Source organism: Esox lucius, chromosome 19 (assembly GCF_011004845.1).
Source record: "Esox lucius isolate fEsoLuc1 chromosome 19, fEsoLuc1.pri, whole genome shotgun sequence".
In the NCBI taxonomy this organism is placed as follows: Eukaryota; Metazoa; Chordata; class Actinopteri; order Esociformes; family Esocidae; genus Esox; species Esox lucius.
In genome coordinates this window covers 34,384,132-34,402,859 of record NC_047587.1, presented here as the reverse complement: position 1 = coordinate 34,402,859, position 18,728 = coordinate 34,384,132, and the positions used below count along the sequence as shown (strand labels likewise).

Below are 18,728 nucleotides of genomic sequence, written 5' to 3'. Positions count from 1 at the left end.
TCGTAATGGAATAAAACATGTAACGTATGAACTAAGTAACTAAGAAGTATGAAAATGTATGCACTCAATGCCAGTTGCAGCCTGCCCATAAAGGCATTCTCGCGGAGCCCCATTGTGATTGTAAAAATATACATTTATTCTGTTTTATTATGTATTAAAACCCTGTTTCCAAAGAAGTTGGGATGCTGTGTAAAATGCAGATATAAACAGAATGCAAAGATGCGCAAATCATTTATACCCTATATTCAATGGAAAATAGTACAAAGAAAACATATAAAATGTTGAAACTGAAATGTTTATTGTTCCTTGAAAAATATATGCCCAATTTGAATTTGATGCCGGCAACACATTTCAAAAAAGCTGGAACAGGGGCAAAAAAAGACAGTAATAGCTGTGTAATACAAAAAATGAACCTTGTGGAACATCTCACAACTCATTTGGTTAATTGGCAACAGGTCACTAACATGATTGGGTATAAATAGAGCATCCCAGAGAGGATGAGTCTCTCAGAAATAAAAATGGGGAGGGATTGCGCAGGCAAAAACGTTTCTCAACATAAATGCAAAGAGTTTGGGGATCTCATAATTAATAAATAAATCTACGGTACATAATATCATAAAAAAATTAACAGAATCCTGAGACATTCCTGTAACGCAATGGACAAGGCCAAAAACCAAAATTGGATGGCCGTGATCTTTGGGCCCTCAGGTGGCACTGCATTAAAAACACAATTCTCTAGTGGAAATCACTGCAGAGGCTCAGGAACACATCTGAAAACCATTGTCTGTTAACATAGTTTGTTGCTGCATCCACAAATAGAAGTTACCATGCAAAGAAGAAACCAGATATAAACAAGCTCCAGAAACGCTGCCACATTCTCTTGGCCTGAGTTAATTTAAGATGGACAGAGGCGAAGTGGAAAATAATCCAGTGATCTGGCGAATAAAAATGTATACAGAGTATTGTTAAAATAAAAGATGATTCAACACTGTGGTAAGCATGCCCCTGTCCTAAATATTATGAAATGTACTGCTGACATCAGTTTCAAAACGGGCATTTATTTTTCCCCCAAAAATTACAAAATCTCAGTTTCCAAATTTGATATGTTGTCCTTGTACTATTTTCAATTATATATAGGGATTCAATTATTTGCACATCATTGCATTTTGTTTTTATTTGCATTTCACAAAATCACACTACTTGTTTAGAAACAGGGTTATATGTTCTGATAAAAGTTTTTTTTTTAGTACCAGCTTTTCAGTTGCCTGCTACTCTGTCTGATAGAAGCTCTGGGTGTTGGAATTTAGGACTTGACAGAACAATCAAACATCTTGCAGCATACATTTTGCGTCCATTTGTTGTTCAGCAGTCTCCTCTGTTTCTTGTTTGATCTCATGTTTTAGATACAGTAGTTTAGCTACAGACATCCCAGTTAACGGCTTACCGCGGTCAGGCCTACCGATAGAAGACAATGAGTATTTGGTAGGGTCTTGGTAGGGGGACCACCTGCAAGCTCGACCATTTTGGGTTGTTGTCAAATAGGTAATCATAGCTTGACCAACCAGCTTGCTCATGTTAAAATAGGCTGTCGAGTAACCTTCATATTTTTATTGTTAGTTCCGGTTAGGCAAGACATTTCTTTCTATTATTTCTCCAAACATGTTGTGTGAATCGCAGTCCCTAGTTGGCTATGACATCAATGACATGTCATGAACTAAACCCAGACTTGCCACTGCCAGTGTCATTTGTTATTGCCCTCCTTGTTAACAGAGCAAAATATTATTATCTACTGTATACATGCAATTTATTTGTGCAATAATTGATTGTTTAGAGGGAGCAATATACATGTTTATTGATGAAAAATGTTCTGTCATCATTTGGAACTGCCCCTACTACACAGCTCCTACTACATGAGCTGCGATTGCTTGCTGGTATAATGGACATGATGTGTTGTACAGCAGGAGGTCCTTTTCCAATGTATTTACAGTATATCCCATTACATATACTGACAGTGTACTCACGGACAACACAGAAGAAAGGACCCATATTATCTAAGCATCTCATAGCACAATCTAGCACCATAATTGTATTCATTATGATCTAAAAGGCACACACAGTGTAAAAGACAGAACTGAACCTAGGTCAGCAATGCTACTCTGAGACGTTTTGTGGACACAGGCCCATTTGTTTCAGTTTCAACTGGTGAGAAGCTGGAACATCTCTCTCAGTACTTCAGAATCACTATCCTAGACAGCCCACCATTACTCTGGATGTGTCCGTGCAGTAAACTTAATTAACTCCCCAGAACCTCTACACTGTGACTTGGGGCCAGATTAAATCACCACACCATGCTGCTTGCAAATTACAACCGCTGACTCGGAGAGCCTACTGAGTCCCTATGGAGAAGGCCCCGGGGCCAGTCCACTCACACAGGTTAATCTCCAATCAGGAAGATGGGTCAAAAGGTTCCAGGACTTGGATACATCAACAACTCTGGTGTCCAACCAAGCCACTGTACCACCTCATCGAGCACTGAGCAAGGGTCACGAAACAGTCTGAAATTTAGGATAAGTAAATTTCCTTGGAGACTTAGTGACCATTTCGTTACGTGTGTGTTGGTGTCAGATATGTTGCTAGCGTTTTGCAGGTGAAGGGAAAGGTAATGCAAAAAAAACATGGGTCTTTTAGGATTACTTATGATAGGTGGTGAATTATTTACTGGTCAATGTACAAGTTTTGCCCAAATTGTGCATTTAATGCAACTTTTCATCTTGTGAAAAGTTGATGTGTCTAGATGTGTCTACACTGACAGTATTTCCCTCTAAATGGTAATTCATCCTTCACATTCCCTTGTTATCTATGTCTTACATCATTTGCCTTTACTCCTTCTCTCTTTAGGTCAGTTGGCAGCAGGTACGTGCGAAATTGTCAATCTGGACCGGGACATCAGTCAGCCGAGGCGAACCATAGCTCGACAGACGGCAAGGTGTGCCTGCAAGAAGGGCCAGATTGCGGGCACCACGAGAGCCAGACCGGCTTGTGTAGAAGGTAAGAGCTGAGATCCACCTCCATCATTAATTTTCAGATAGAGCTCCCTGAGTAGGGGCTTAGAAAGCCCCCCCCAGGAGGGCCTCTTTGGGTCACCACCCCCTGTGTATATCCAGGACCCATTTCTGATGTTGTGGATTATGGGGTTATAACTGCTAAGGCGGTTTAGGCATCTTGTCTGGGAATGGAATGTTGCACTGCATTTCATCACCTGCTGTCCTTGTCCTGGTTTCCATCTGGGGAGGATTGGAAAACAGCTGCTGCATGCACAAAGAAGTGTCACTCCACAAGCTTATATTACCTTATATGTATCAGAGGGTATGCTGAGATGTAGTATCAAGTTGCAGTACCTTTTCTCCCTTTGTTAAATACTAACCAAGACAGTTGAGTAAAGTTCATAAGAGATGGGTAATTCTACCCAGAAATAGGTGTTTTCCTAGTCAATCCACCATGATAATATCATAAATTAGCATACAGTTGCATCATGGCGATCAATAGATAGTGTCTGTGAAAAATGTCAATATTCAAAGGCAATACATTTTTTGAACAGGGATAGCTGGCAAGCTAAACACTGTTGATATCATGTCCAGCGGGACTATTTGTTTGATATCAGTTCATTTTTGGACTAAAGCAAAATGCCTGCAATATTCCTATTCGTGAAAGTGAGGACAGGTGTTTCAGTTAGCAAAAAGCCACTACACACTTAGAGATGGGGAATTTTGAGAGTTGAAGGAATTTACTCTTTTCCAACAGTCAATTGGAAAAGAGTTAACAAGTTAAATGTTGTCAACTGAGTTCAAACTTGAGATAAAAGTTCACACAAATGTATCTCACCCTATAGCCAAATACAGTTGTATGGCAACTTATCCTCTAGCACTAATCTGCTCCAGGGGAGGTTGAATCACAGCTAACTCTACTTGCCCTGAATTAAATGACTGAGGAGTGACTTGAAGAACAGCGGAATAGGACTCCCAACTTCTTGGTAACAATGTGTCATTGTTTATATGCAAAAATGTACTTTAACATTTGCTTTTTGCAGTAGTAGTGGCAGAGATTTGTATCCTTTTTTATGTTGGAACTGCCAGGAATCTCACGTTATAATATTTTTATGGCATATTGGTGCCAATATGATATGCATTGTAATTCTCATGATTCTGTATCTGATGGTTGTTATACCTAGTCATGACACCCATGTACCAAACTGAAACGCATGGCAAAACATCCTAATGACACCTCCAACAGTTGGCTGGTGTTTGTCACTGCACTTAAAAAAGATGTTTGCAATATATTTTGGGTGACCTTTACTTACCCAGAGTATGCTGCATCTTTGCAGATTCGGTATTTATGTCAGGTTGCGTCTTTGCTCGGGTACTCACTTTGTTTTGTTATTTCTTCCAGAAATAAACACTGGTGAACCATAGAACACGGTTTACCCTATCAGAATGGAAAAACAAATGAGATTTCAATCATTTTAAATCTTTCCCTCAGTTGTCAAGAACCCCAGGCTGTAGTAGCACATGCTTCGAATGACACTGTCCTCTATCCCCATTCCTTCGTTCCACAGAGGTTACCTTTCTAACCGGATAATCCATATATCCATCACAGCTTAAGCCCGCTGCTGCAGCCAAACTGCAAGGATTGGAAGCAAACAAAATATCAAAAAAATCTATCAAACAAGTTATCCTTCATGCAGTGTTGTTTTTGGCTCATAATAAATTGTATTGTATGTACAAAGGCAAACACAGTGTAGATTGCTTCAGCCTTTGTGGACATTTTGCCATTTAATGATTTCACCTGTGACTTTGATCTTTTTGGAAGACCCTCAAGGCCTTTTCTAATCGCAAAAAGAACAGCTGCCATGTGCCATCGCGAATTACCCAAACAAATAATGAATGAAAAGTCCTTCAGCCTTTGAGTTCCGAGGAAATAGAGAAAATCCAAAATCAACAAAAGGCTGGTGTTTGTAGCCATTGTTGTGTTTGGTGTTACTTTAAAAGACCTTGCTTATCTGCCATTTCATTGTCGTCGCCCCCTTTCATCTACTCCCTAGTGTGACAGAATTCCTGGTATTGATTTCAGTTAAAGAGTGAGGGATGAAACGGTGCTATTGTCAGGGTCTGAGGTACTGTAAGCATCAGGAAGATTGCTGGAGTTGCTAAAGTCTGCACTGGATGTAATGATATTACTCAATGAGGCCAGGAGAAAATGACTTCAGGGCCAAGGAGCAGTTTATCTGGAGCCCGATTACTCTTTACAATTTTGATTATAAAATAAAGCTACAAATGAGACCTTTAAATGTGGAGAAAAGGTCACAAAAGGGCAGGCTTGTGTGTTTAAGCGTTGCTGTTGACTCTTTTCAATTCATTGCAAATGTGAGCAAAGATACCTATGATATAGTGTATCCATTTAAAATTGTGGTTTAAAAATAAATAAATAAAACTAAACCAAAAAAGGTGGCTTCTTTCTAACACACTTCTGTGTTGTGTGTCTGCTAGTTTCAAGTTTATTTGTCAAATGTACCGAATAACACAGGATCATCCAGCACAATTTAATTATTGTGACATGGCACCCAACATCTACGTAATAAGAATTAAGAAAAATATATAAGAAAAAATATTAAAATGTAGTAGTACTTCCCAACCATGGGAGACTCATTTCACATGCATGTATTTGTTGTAGCCCTGAATTTGCCTGGATTTAAATCAGGTGTGCCAGTTTAGGACTACAATATTTTAAATGTCTGGTGGTCCAGGACCAGGCACTAGCAAATTCAATGGAGGGCTATTAACTACTGATGGACACTGATTGCTAACAGAGCACAGTAATCCAGACACAGCTGTTGCATTACAGTTTTAATGCACCCAAGGTTGTGTGAGACTAAACGCAATGCCACAGACTATTGCTGTATGACTTTTCAGAATGACTCATGGTCGAGCACTAACACACGAATTAGGAAACTCTACCCCCAGGTACTATGAAAACCAGAAAAAGAAACCGACAAGCCTGGTTTAGACATCCCACAATTAGAAGTTTCCAAGACTGGATTTGAACCTAGGTCTCCCAGATGAGAGGCTCTGTCTTTAAACACTATGCCATGGAGCTACACATTGGCAGTGTATTGGTATAGCATCTCGACATTAGATCATTTCGTCATGCATTAATGTCACGCCAAATTTGAATATTTCACTTTCACCATTAAGCATTGTTTTAAACTGACTAACGTTTTTCTTATTAAGTTTACCTCTACCACACATAGCATCCATGAACTGTGTGGGTTTTGGTCACTGGCCGTTTTAACAATTTATTAACCAGTAATAGGCTTACTAGTATCTACAAACTTACTAATTGGAATAGTCATAATAATTGAGCATTTGCTTGCGAGACTGAAGATGAACTTTATTCTGCCAAAGCTATTTCATTTCATGGCACAAGAACGTTCATGGCATTTCATGGCACAAGAACGATAGAATAACTTTCAATACAGGTGACGAGAACTGACTTTTTCATCAAGTGAAAATATGAGAGAATCATGGAAACCCCTACTCTTTTACTGCCCAAGGGGTGATCTAGCCTATATATCCCCAAAAAATCATGCACGGATGCGTACTTCGAAAGTTCACCAGAAATAGTTGCATTATAACACAAACATTTTGACTGTGATGAGGCTCGAAAACAGGACCTCTGGGGTCCTTACCAATATGCCATTTAACAAGGGTCAGTCACACACTCACTCAGTGACATTCACTCTTCTTGACCAGCTCCGCTCATACTGTCAGGCAAAACTTGCAGTTTATTAATTATTCTTAATCATAAAAATAATTATCAATTTAAAAAGCTTCTGTAAATAGATATGGTGTCTGATCAATGATTAAATGTAAACTTTCAAATCAAATAGTTTCAGATCAAAGGCAAATCCAGAGTGAAAGGCCAGTGCTTGTTAGGCACCTCAAATTTCATCCACCTTGGGATCAGAATTTTAAACAGTTTAACAATGAAGGTAATTGTAAAGCTGTGTTGTCTCATTTCACAAATCAAATAATCTACCTTGTTTCAAAGTAGCATAGCCAAAATTGGCTGATATAAACTTGAGAATTATTTTGCTGGTGAACTCAGCAGGGAAATGTGCTGTAGCAGCAGCTAACTGTTGCATGGATTGGACAGGTCAGGTTACCAAAGACATGGTATGGCACAGTGATGAACACACCACCTTGGGTCACTCAACATTTAATGTAATAGTTTAACAACCACAGGGATAGGAAAACCTTTATTACCAGAGTAACACATATAGCTGATTAGATAGGAATGGAAGAGTGATGGGAAAGCGGAGCAACCAACATGTACACCTCTGAAATCAATCATGAAACAAATCAAGCATGGTGACGTGTGCAAGGTTGAAATGTACTCAATCGATCAATTTCCCTCAAATAATTCAGTATGTGAAAATACTTAAGTAAAGAAGGTGGAATATGTGATCTGTCAAACCACACTAGTCACAAAAGTGATGTTCAAACACGCCTGTTCGTGTGGAGCTAACACTCCTGGTTCCATGCACATATTTGGCTCCCTGTTGGAGAGAACAGGGTTCATTACCCTTCTACACCTCTCCAATTCTCATGTCTCCCTCTCCAAATGTCAATAAACAAAACAAAAATAAGTAAGGAGACTGAGTTTCCTGAAACCTATTTGTTCCACCCCTTTACACAATGTCATGTGAAATAGGAAACCACCATGTTTTCTTAGACATTGTTTAGAGCGTGGTTGTCTAATAGTTATTTTGCATACAACCTTTTCACAGTGTGCTTGGCTTTTGAACATTCTCAGCAAATTCTCAAAAAGGTTTACATGGTCAAATTGTATAAAATTGTTGGGATGGTTCTGGGCGACTTACTGTTAGAGCGACCTACTGTTAGTATAAACATTTTATGAAGTTAGGTGGAACAACCAGAAAACTTTGTAGTGGTACATTCTACTCAATAAATGTGTTATCTGGAAAAGTCGGAGTTGAATAAACAAAATACAAATAGTAAACATAAAAAACATAGCAAGAATTAGTTCACAAATGCAACAATGATTTGTAGTTTTGTCCTTGTCCATCTGGTCATGCTGCTGAGCTGGATTATGTATTACAGACTCTGGACATAGCCCACATGCATTTATTAATTATTACAATTTGTACACTTAAAATGTTGCCCTGGCACATCCAGAAGAAGACTGGTTTCCAGCATAGAAATTTCACGGCGGCCACGACGGCCACGGCTCGTTGCCCTTCGCTGTGGCCGTGATGCCCCGAAAATCATTGTATGCCCTACTGCCACCATGGCCTTTGTGCCCCTGCCACTATGAAAAACTTGCGGTCAGCAGTTTGTTCGAAAGTTTATTTATAGTTCGCCATTGAGAACAACCATAAGAAAGGACTACATGCAGGAAAACAAGGTAGCTAGTTATTGATAGATAGCTGATTCATTTAGTGATTACCTGAATCAAACCTCTGTTTTGGAAGGTGCATTCATGAGCAACTGGGAGGTGAGAAAGTTCCGACCTCCGAGTGGGAGAATACACCTAAACCATTTTTGAAAGCTCAGAGCAGCAATGTTAGGTTTGACATCACTCCACATGGCAGCGTTTGTGAAAGTTTAGAAAACAAGAATTACTTGCTCGGTGCACAGAATTTAGGTTGTACTCATTAGCGCAGGTGATTGTGATGTTAAATGACACTTCGTAGTTTACTTTTGTGTAACTGAGGTAATGTTATGCCTCTGGCTAGCTTGCTTTAACATTACTTGACTGTCAATGCCTTAGCCTGTTTGTTGTCATCATGTGAACGCTCCCAACTAAAACTTCTGAAATGAAACAGATTCCAGAATCTATAAAAATGTTGAGGGGGAGTAGATGTAATTTCAAGGATTAAAACAATTTAACTTTTTATATGACAAAAACATCAGTTATTATAAGTTATTATTCAAAATATGATATAAAAAAGTGAAGTATGTATGTTTTTATGCCATGCATGTTTTTTCCTATCAGCAAGTCAAGTTGTTTATTTGTATGCTCCAAATCCTTGAATTTCACTCAATGGCCTTTGTGCCCTGGCATGTGACCTTTGTGCCCTAAAAATGTTTGTGAAACAAAAGGCCAAATGGCCTTGCCCCTAAAATTATGAAATTCCAAGCCTGCCGGCCACTCCTCAGAGCCTGGTTCCTCTCTAGGTTTTTTCCTAAATTTCAACCCAATTAGGGTGTTTTTCCTACCCACTGTGCATCAACCCTGTTGTTGCTTGCTCTTTGTGGTTTCAGGCTGGGTGTTTGTAAAAGCTTTTTGTGACAACTGCTGATGTAAAAAGGCCTTTATAAAATACATTTGACTGAAGGTATGAAATCAGACAGGCTACTATGGACCTGCCCCCGTACTTAGGTACCCCCTCACCTCATTTCACCTAATGCCACAAAATGAGGGACTGGGGCACTACATCATTTTTTGCGGACAATGAATGTTCCTTCTTGTAGTTTGCATTTAAATGGTTCCCGTCAATGTGCTTTTCAGAGTACTTTTTCTAAATGTCCTTGTCTATACGTTATTCAGACTAATTCACCAATTTGTCCATCCTTTTGCTCCTCCCTCTCCAGCTCTAGCTAATGCAGTTTTAAATTTTTCTTTTTCATTCTTATGCATGCCTCAGGGGACATGCGAGCAAACATGTTTCAGGAAGAACCTACCATATTGATGAATGAAGTGATTACTTAATGGTTTCCTCTTTGAATGAATTGAGTTATTTAAATGGAGGATGCTTTCTATGTTTTTCACAAAGCAACAATTCTTCAGAATACACAATGATGTACTGTTTCCAGATGTTCCGGTAGGTTCAGAACAATTGATATGTAAGGTCAATAAAACATTCTGCTACTACGGATATTTGGCTCCAGTTAATTAGTTATGCAATTTGAGAGGGTTGCAATGCATTATTTATGCAGACTTGTCAACACATTTTTTGCCTGTTGTCTTATTTGTTCTGCTCCATCTTCCTCCAATTTGTACTATCGGTTTTAGTAGTATCTCTCTTATTCACCTCTACCCCACAACCAATGACCATATGTAGATGAAAGAATAATGTACGGTAACACTTGAATCCCCAGCACATCTTATTTACTGACAGATCTTCATGAATGGACCGCGATAGAGGGTGAATAACGACTGAGGTGAGCCTTGAGAATCCATTGCAGAAATAGCATATGTGGGTTTAAGAGTCAGGCCAGCGTTTAGCTTCCACTTGTAAACAACATTCTAGCAGTGCTCAGGCTTGAAGAGCAGTGATGTTTTTTAGGTTGACATCTCTTCATGTGTTGCTTTGCGTTCTTTCTCTCTGCTAGTTTATGCATATTTGTTTGTAAATGATTTTTGGGAGGGATTTGAAAAGGGAAATTATTGTGGCTCGCATGTTTTAGGATTAAATAATTATTTCTTGATGACGATTTTCCTTTTCTTTGAACAATGTACACTCAATTAATTAAGTTAGATTTATTTTTCAGAGTGAGATCAAGCCGAAAAAACAACCATTACATTCTTTTCACAGCTTTTTTCCCCTAATTTCCCTTGGGTGTATTTCTGAAGGGCACTGTACACCTTTGCCATCATAGTCAGAGAGGACCACAATTTTCAGCTCTCATTACAACCAGTGATGTGTTCTTTTCTCCTTAAAACTAAAACTTTACATACATCTTGTTACGTCTTTCAACAGTACCAAATTACTTACTCGATTCCATTACTTATTAGCTTTATTATTCAAGGATTACACTCACAAACACCTATTTTTATTGCTTCCATTATGAGCAATCCCCATGAAACATTCTTTAAATGTGCCATATTGCTAATCAAGTTGTAATTGAAGCACTGAGATCCATGTCCTAATGACATGGGGGTCTATCTGTAATATTTTAAAGGGGCAGTAGAGACCTTTGTAGAATCCTGCCTCTAATGTTTGCAAGACAAAACCTGATGTCTCCTCCTTGTCTTTACTTACTGAAAGAAACCTTAAGGTAGAAAATGGGTGGGAGGTAGAAATTATAATGTACAATGATTTATTTAACATAATTTATCTGAACCCATGGATAACAGTCTATCGGGAGGCAGCAGCTGAGCTCTTGATTATTTTCTATTTATATAGCGTTTTCTATAGCATTTTCCTTATCTTCACAGTAGACTAAATCAATGTAGTGCTGTTGTTTAGTGATATTCCTGTGGGGGTCAGGGGTTGGGGGACTTTTTACTTTTACTGAGTCAACTGATGACAGCCTACATTACTGGAGATTTATTCTATTTGCACAAAATTGTGTCCCATGGAGCGAGTTTACACTTCAACCCTGTCAGTCTCTTGTCAAAAACTGTCAGTCCCCTTTCATGAATGTTCAGATGACAAACCTAGCTGGGAAGTCATGCAACTACACACTTTAACCAGCTGTGCTCACTGGAAAGTAGTTTGTACACCACCTTTTACAATTATTCTCTTTTGATATTGCCAAATTATGTCCCAAAATACAAAATATGGTGACCAGGACTGGCCAGATCTTTGTCCCTGGGAATGTTTGCTATTGAAGCAGAAACATATGATTTACTCTTACGGTCCTCTTAACGCATGAGGACATATATCATTATCCCACACAACATCTATCTGGCCTGGGGCCACATAAAAAAGCGACAACATAAAAAGCGACAACATAAAAAAGTGCACATCCTTCCATTCAGTCACTCCAGGCAATTTTCATAAGAGGGTGTTCATAGGATATACGTTGTATGTGTGTTGGGGAGGGGCTGATAAAATGGGTTTCATTACCACAGCGACAAGCCCATAAGGCTAAGAGAAACAAGTGAGGGATGGCGAAAAGGCAAATTATTATAGATGATATCAACAAGGAGAGAGGATGAATGATGGGTGAATTAATATGTACTGTAGCACTGTGGCAGATTATTTCCCCTCGTGACACCCTTTCTCGGGGAGACCTCTCAAAGGATCCACTCAATCAACTCAAAGTCATGCTAAGAGCTATATACAGACGCCAAAATTTTCCCCTCATACTATTATTATAACGTTGATGAGTTAAGCTTCTTTGCATGACTAACAGGCATTACAGACACAAACAAATGACAAATACAAATCAATCATCCAAAAAAGGCTTTTATTAAAGGATTTATTCAGTGTAGCAAATGATGCATCCCAATTAGGTGTAAATACTGTGCCTAGTGAGTCTACACACCCCCAGACTTTACTGTATGTTCTGCCTTAAAGGAAATATCTGCAGTTACGTGTTATGTTTTTGACTTATGGATTACTGATACTTACCAGTTTTTGAAGAATATAACTTATGAATATGTATTATGAACTTTGTTCTGCTGTCTTACTCCATCACAACCCAGCATATGTGTACAGTTGCTCCATCACAACCCAACATACGTGTACAGTTGCTCCATCACAACCCAACATACGTGTACAGTTGCTCCATCACAACCCAACATACGTGTACAGTTGCTCCATCACAATCCAACATACATATGCAGTTCCTCCATTGTCACTTCAAGTTAGTGTAAACATGCTCATAGCTTTAAACTTCGTTAGAAGTAGCCGTATGGATTGTGAGTTCTTGCATCCATAATGCTGTGTCTATGAATTAGGGAGTGAGTTATTATTTCTCTAGCCCTATCCTTCAGCTTTGAATGGAAACTAGGGTGAGGAGTATGTTTTTGTTTTGTTTTTTAACTGCTGATTAGTGCAGTTAACATAAAAAGGGATTGGATTGGACATATTTTCCTACATCACTATGCAACCTGTTCTTCATTTTTTAAGCAAAAGAAAATGGGACAAAAAACATAAATGCTGTAACCATATTTGTTTTTATTGTCTTCTCACCACAGAGTTGGCACATTTCGCAGTCAATATATCACTTTTTATGAGATTTCACCAACTTTACACCTTTTAGTTTTTGATAACACTGTGAATCAAAGTGGGACTTGAAAGGGTCAAGGTAAGTCAGTAAAAGCTGTGAGCCTGCTACAGTTATTTAAGATGGGACCAAAAATCACCGATACAAATAATATGTTCTGTCACAATTACCACTGTGTTTTTCTGAAGCCCATTTAACTAAGAATTCACGCATCCGTAACAACTTTTTCTAAGGCATGTGCTTTCTGTTCTTCCAAACACACTTCCTTGCCCTCCTTGCACTATGAAGTGTACAATGTAATGGGGGTTTTGGGTTTTGATAGATGTTAATGGTCCAAAACCTTTTTTTTACCAATCCTGCCATAGTTCTTTTACTGAGGCGCTGTGAAACCAGAGTGAACACTTGGTGGTTACAAGCATACCGGTTGTGGCTCCTGATAGGTAGTGAAGTAGGGGCAGTGCCAAATGGTGACAGAATGTGTACATCAACAGACATGTACCATGTATATTGCTTACTTCAAGCAATAATTTATTAGTAAAATAAAAAATATATATAGTTGGCTAGTAATCTTTGATCTGTTAACCTGCAGGACAAGTATAAATAATACCAGCAGTGGCAAGCATGGGTTTTGCTCACAATAAAATGGCTTAGGTGTTAACAGAATTATTGCTGCCTACTATACTATCCTGACCAGAAAAAAAAAAAAAAACTATGATATGGAAGGTTCACAGAAAATATAACTATGTTGATAGCTCAAACCATAACTTGCCAATGTTTTCCACTTCTCCTCCGTCCATCATAAATGAGCTCAGGCCCAGAGAAGTTCTGATAGAGTTTTACCTTGCATTTGTGGATGCAGCAACATACTGTGTTCACAGACAACGGTTTTCGGAAGTGTTCCTGAGCTCATGCAGTGATTTCCACAACAGAATTGTGTCAGTTTTTAATGCAGTGCCATCTGAGGGGCCCAAAGATCACAGCCATCCAATATAGGTTTTCGGCTTTGTCCCATGCATACGAAGTTTTCTCCGGATTACCTGAATCTTTTAATGATATTATATACCATAAATGATGAGATTCCCAAACTCTTTGCAATTTTACATTGAGAAACATTATTCTTAAATTGTTGCAGTATTTGCCCGCACAGACTTTCACAGAGTAGTGAACCCCTCCCCATCCTCTGGAATGATCTTTAAATATCCAATCATGTTACTGATCTGTTGCCAATTGCTGTGTGATATTTTTTAGTTTTTTAGCATTACACAACAATTCCAGTCTTTTGTTGCCTCTGTCCCAACTTTTTTTAAACATGTTGCAGGCATCAAATTTGAAGTAGGCATATATTTTTCAAGCAACAATAAAATGTCTCAGTTTCAACATTTGATATGTTGTCTTTATACTATTTTCTATTGAATATTAATATTGATTTGCACATCATTGCATTCTGTTTTAATTTACATTTTTTGCAGCATCCAAACTTTTTGGGAAATGGGGTTTTATAACATGGTGGTGTATTACCATTTGTTATGGTAACTGCACTACTCTTACACTCACTTCCAAGGATGGAGCAAACATCACAGGGGCCAAGTTCTCCGGGTCGAGCTCTCAGCTATCCGGGAAAACTCCCCACTGGGCTATGTCAGAGGAAGGCCCCAAAAAGTGTCAATGACCCCATCCCCCAATCCTGTTCTCCACACTACTGCATTGCAGGCACGGCAGGCTATACCAGTGCCTGTGGTGAAGAGGACCATGTGCAGCTTCTACCTCCAAGACATACAACTGTAAAAATGATTACTCCGTGTTTACCAGACTATCCACAATGTCCCCTTTTTAGTACTGACTTTATGCACATATACTGGACTGTTTCCAAGGGCAGCACAGTAAAACAAATTCACATTGTTATAACCTGTAATGTTAATGTCACAAGAGGATCACATCTCAGCAGTGTGCGACATCTGTTTTATAGTTTCTACACATTTTTTTCTCCTCTTGTGACTGCTTCCCCCATCACCAGCCCTACCCTTTACACTTCTCGCCACATTGCTTTTCAGAAACAAATTACATTTCTATGACTCCAACTGTTCACTCATGGTTTTGATCACAGTATTGATCTGTTATATTGTACGATTTTTATGTATTTTTCGTGCATAAGAGCACATGCTGTGTGTGAAAGCAAAGATGTTAAAAATATATATATCTGGTCAAACAAGAAAATGTGCCTTTTTCATTTTGATTGAGATCCTGGTCAAGAAAGCATCATGCATGGATAATTGGTATTGGCACATAACATTTTAGACAGAGGCACTGGTGACAAACCTTTAAGTTGGAGGTTTTAGAACCTCTTTCTGGTGGCCAAGTTGATCTGTTGAAGTGCCCTATGCAGTCTCTATTTCATTGTGTTCTTAAGTCAGTGTATTTATTTATTGACAAAAAAAGATTTACCAGCCACCCTTTGGCCTGTGAAATACTGTTTGAAGAACTAAATAGGGGTTCTTTGATTTGTCCTAGGCAGGGGCGGGGCTGGGGCAAGGCTGTGACGGTGACACAGCTGGTGTTGGGGCATTCTCACCGCACCATGTTTTCCAGAGACTTTACTGAGTCTAAAGAGTGTATTCTTGAGTTAGTAGCTCCAACTGTTAAGTGATGGCATTTGTTATTGTGATGAAATATATAATATATAATACAGAAATACAAACAGGCTTGTGTACAGTAATGAATAACCATGTCTGGCATCCCGTTACTTATATTATCTCCCTGAGCTGTTACCAATGGACTTTAGCTCAGTGCACAAAAGACCAGGGACCTCATTAATCAATATTGTGTGGAAACTATCCTAAATGTGTCCTTACAAATGGAATTAAGAAAGTGAGTGTGCATAAGAAATTCATCAAACGTTCCTATAAAACACTGCTAGGAAATCATCATTGATGAACATCACATGTTCATAGACTCAGTGCTAATGCAGGACCATGGCTGTTTATATGTTGAACGGGCCCCAGATTAACCATATTATGGTCAAAATCATCCCTTCAAGCCTGTGCGAAGCATGAAATATGACGCAACCCAGAAATCGATATTTCTGAAATATCTTTAAAAGCTTGCTCTGAATAGTGAACAGTTAGGACAAGTGTGTTTAGCACTGGGAGATATGGTGTTTTTAAATGACTATTAAACAATCACCAATAGGCAAACAATTTCTTATTATCACATTTTGAAATTTACAGATTAACTAGTTTGCGTTTCAGAGGCAGTTTACTTATTCCACCACTTGACAGAGTATGCACGCAAGGTCATGGCTGAGCAAAAATTTACAAACAGTCTCAAGCAAATGTTCATATTGATAAATCCCACAGTAAAAAAATATTGCACCCATGGTTTGATAAATGAGCCTTCAGGGTTCAAAACCTGTTAGAATCCCAAACACAAATTGCAGAATTGTCATCTGGAAATATTACAACAACCATCAATGTGAATTGAACTAATTTCCATAGACACCGCTTATTAATATTGATGAAGCTTATGTTTGCTGTGAAGCAATTTCCGAGGAGCCAAGAGCCAAGACCTGTTTCTGCAGCTGTCTGAGCGTAGGGTCAAGTGTAGCCTCATGACTCTCCCGGAGGAATGTGGGTTATTTTAACACATTTCCGGTGGGTCAATGATGGTCATGCTAATTGTGTTACTATATCATTTGGACAGCATTTAGGGAATGTTTCTTTTTATGAACAACGTTACAAACGGGGCAATTACAGACAGTGGATCGGTGATATGATAAGACATCTGCACTGTTCACTCAGCCAATGCAGTAGATTGAGATAAACATTGAAAAAAGTATAAGGTTTATATTAGTCAACTCAAACTTGCTGAACCCTGGAAACTTGGAACGTTACTTGAAACTTTGCAATGCTGAACAGAGATATTTCTTAGAGGGCACTATAGTGACTGCAGCACATTTCAAATATCTTTGAATTTGTCCAGGGAACAGCCAACCAGAAGAATAATACACCTGCCAGCTTCAGTGAGCTTCAGGCTGTGACAGGGGACACTATGCCATCCATTTCGACCCTAATGCCAACAGGGCTTTGCAGAACTCAAACACCTTAGAGTAGGATAAAAGATAGCTGTTTTGGCGTTCATAGCAATCAACCTTCATTTCATGTGTAGTCCCTTTCCCTAGTCTCACTGTGGAAACTGATTTGCTTATTAGTAATGGAAAAATCTAGAATTCCCCTAACTTGCTCTTGCGACTTCAATGAAAAATGAACTATTGATTAGTTGTTTAATCTTGGGTGATGTGATATCTTGGGAAATATAGCAGGTTATATAACATTTCTAAGAGTGGATCAAAGACAGCTGATGTTTCTCATGTTGAGGTCTTTCTTCAAACCAAACATTTCAATTTGTGACATTGTTCTATTTCTGTCGGAATTTACTCAGAAATCAGTGGTTTCAATCATTCTTACAGAAACATCCTTACCACAATTGAACAAAAATCATGAGGAATATAGAATAATTAAATAAAATAATATTTATTGTATTTATATTTCAGCGGCCATTCATATGTGACTGGTAAAATATCTAAAAGGGCACTCAGAGGTTTTGCCTTTTACATTATGAGACAATTAGCAGGGAAAGAACACATTTAAGCTTTTGAAATCACTGTTAATATATTTCCTCCCCATTCCCAACACAATGATCCCATTTAATCTCCACCAGAGCAAAAAATAAATAAAGACCTCAAAACGTCCTTTAGGGCTTCCAGTCTGTTTGGAAGGCTTACGTCGTTTCAAATCGATTGTGGAAGGGAAACCGCTCTGAGACGGTCAAGCGTTTAGTAGAAGGAGGGGGGTTCAACACTAAGCAGACCTACTCCATTTAGCATTGGCGAGCCCCAGAGTGCTGCTGTCGTAACCTTTGCTATTGATTCGAGCTGATTTGTTTTAAATGTCAAGTACAACACCCGGGCAGTCAGTGCTCACAGACGTTAGCTCTCTGACTCTCTGAGCTATGAACTCTTCAGTGTAACTGATGGTAAGCCAGTTTATACATTAGTGCTACTGACATTTTTGTAAATTGCTAATCTTATCTGCATTTTAATCAGCTATGTTACACAACTAGCACATGCTACATTACAGTTTGTGCTGCCATAGTTTATCCATTTTGATCTGCATTGACTAAGAGAAACCTGAAAATCAGTAAAAAAAAGTATGGGACTACAGAATACAGAAGATAGACTTGTGAGTTGCACTAACCAAAGCTCTCCCAAAGCGTTTGGCAGTAATAAGAAATGTTTGATGCATATTTTTGTTTGTTTCTGTTTGTCTCTGAGGAAAGCCCACAGGCATCGACCCTTTGCTTTCCACGCAAATTAAAACAAACCACAGACAGAAAGGCAAAGGTGTATCGCTTACCAAAAGTCTTTATCAAAATATTTAAATAATCCTTCTTCTACCGCAACAAGAAGCCCTTCTCATTTATCGTCTCAGTAAATCCTGTCGGCAGGTCTCTGCGTTGGTCATCAGTCAGCGCCTACCGTAACTGGGTCAAGACCGCCGAGGCTCCAGAGACCGCCTTCCCAGCTCTGTCTGCAGAACACTGGCGGAACACAGCTGGGGCTGGGCTATCACTCAGGCCTATTAGGGACCCGCAGAATGCACAATGAATTTAGGGGAATGTGGTGGGGCATTTACCATGTGGGGAAAAGAGGGGTTGCTCCAAGGGCAAGATTTAACTTTCTCACTGCGCAGTTAGTTT

General features: G+C 38.9%; 1 protein-coding gene across 2 annotated transcripts in view; it reads left to right on the top strand.

Moving 5' to 3' along the window:
- The window catches only part of LOC105028774 (chemokine-like protein TAFA-5), a 92,136-nt gene that overhangs the window by 42,525 nt on the left and 30,883 nt on the right, over positions 1–18,728 (top strand). For both annotated transcript variants that reach the window (XR_002196531.3, XM_020044955.3), the window contains exon 2: positions 2,899–3,048. Coding sequence is in view for 1 of the 2 variants with exons in the window: in XM_020044955.3 (XP_019900514.1) it covers positions 2,899–3,048 (150 nt within the window). In the remaining variant the exon portion in view is untranslated. The remainder of the gene's footprint in view (positions 1–2,898; positions 3,049–18,728) is intronic.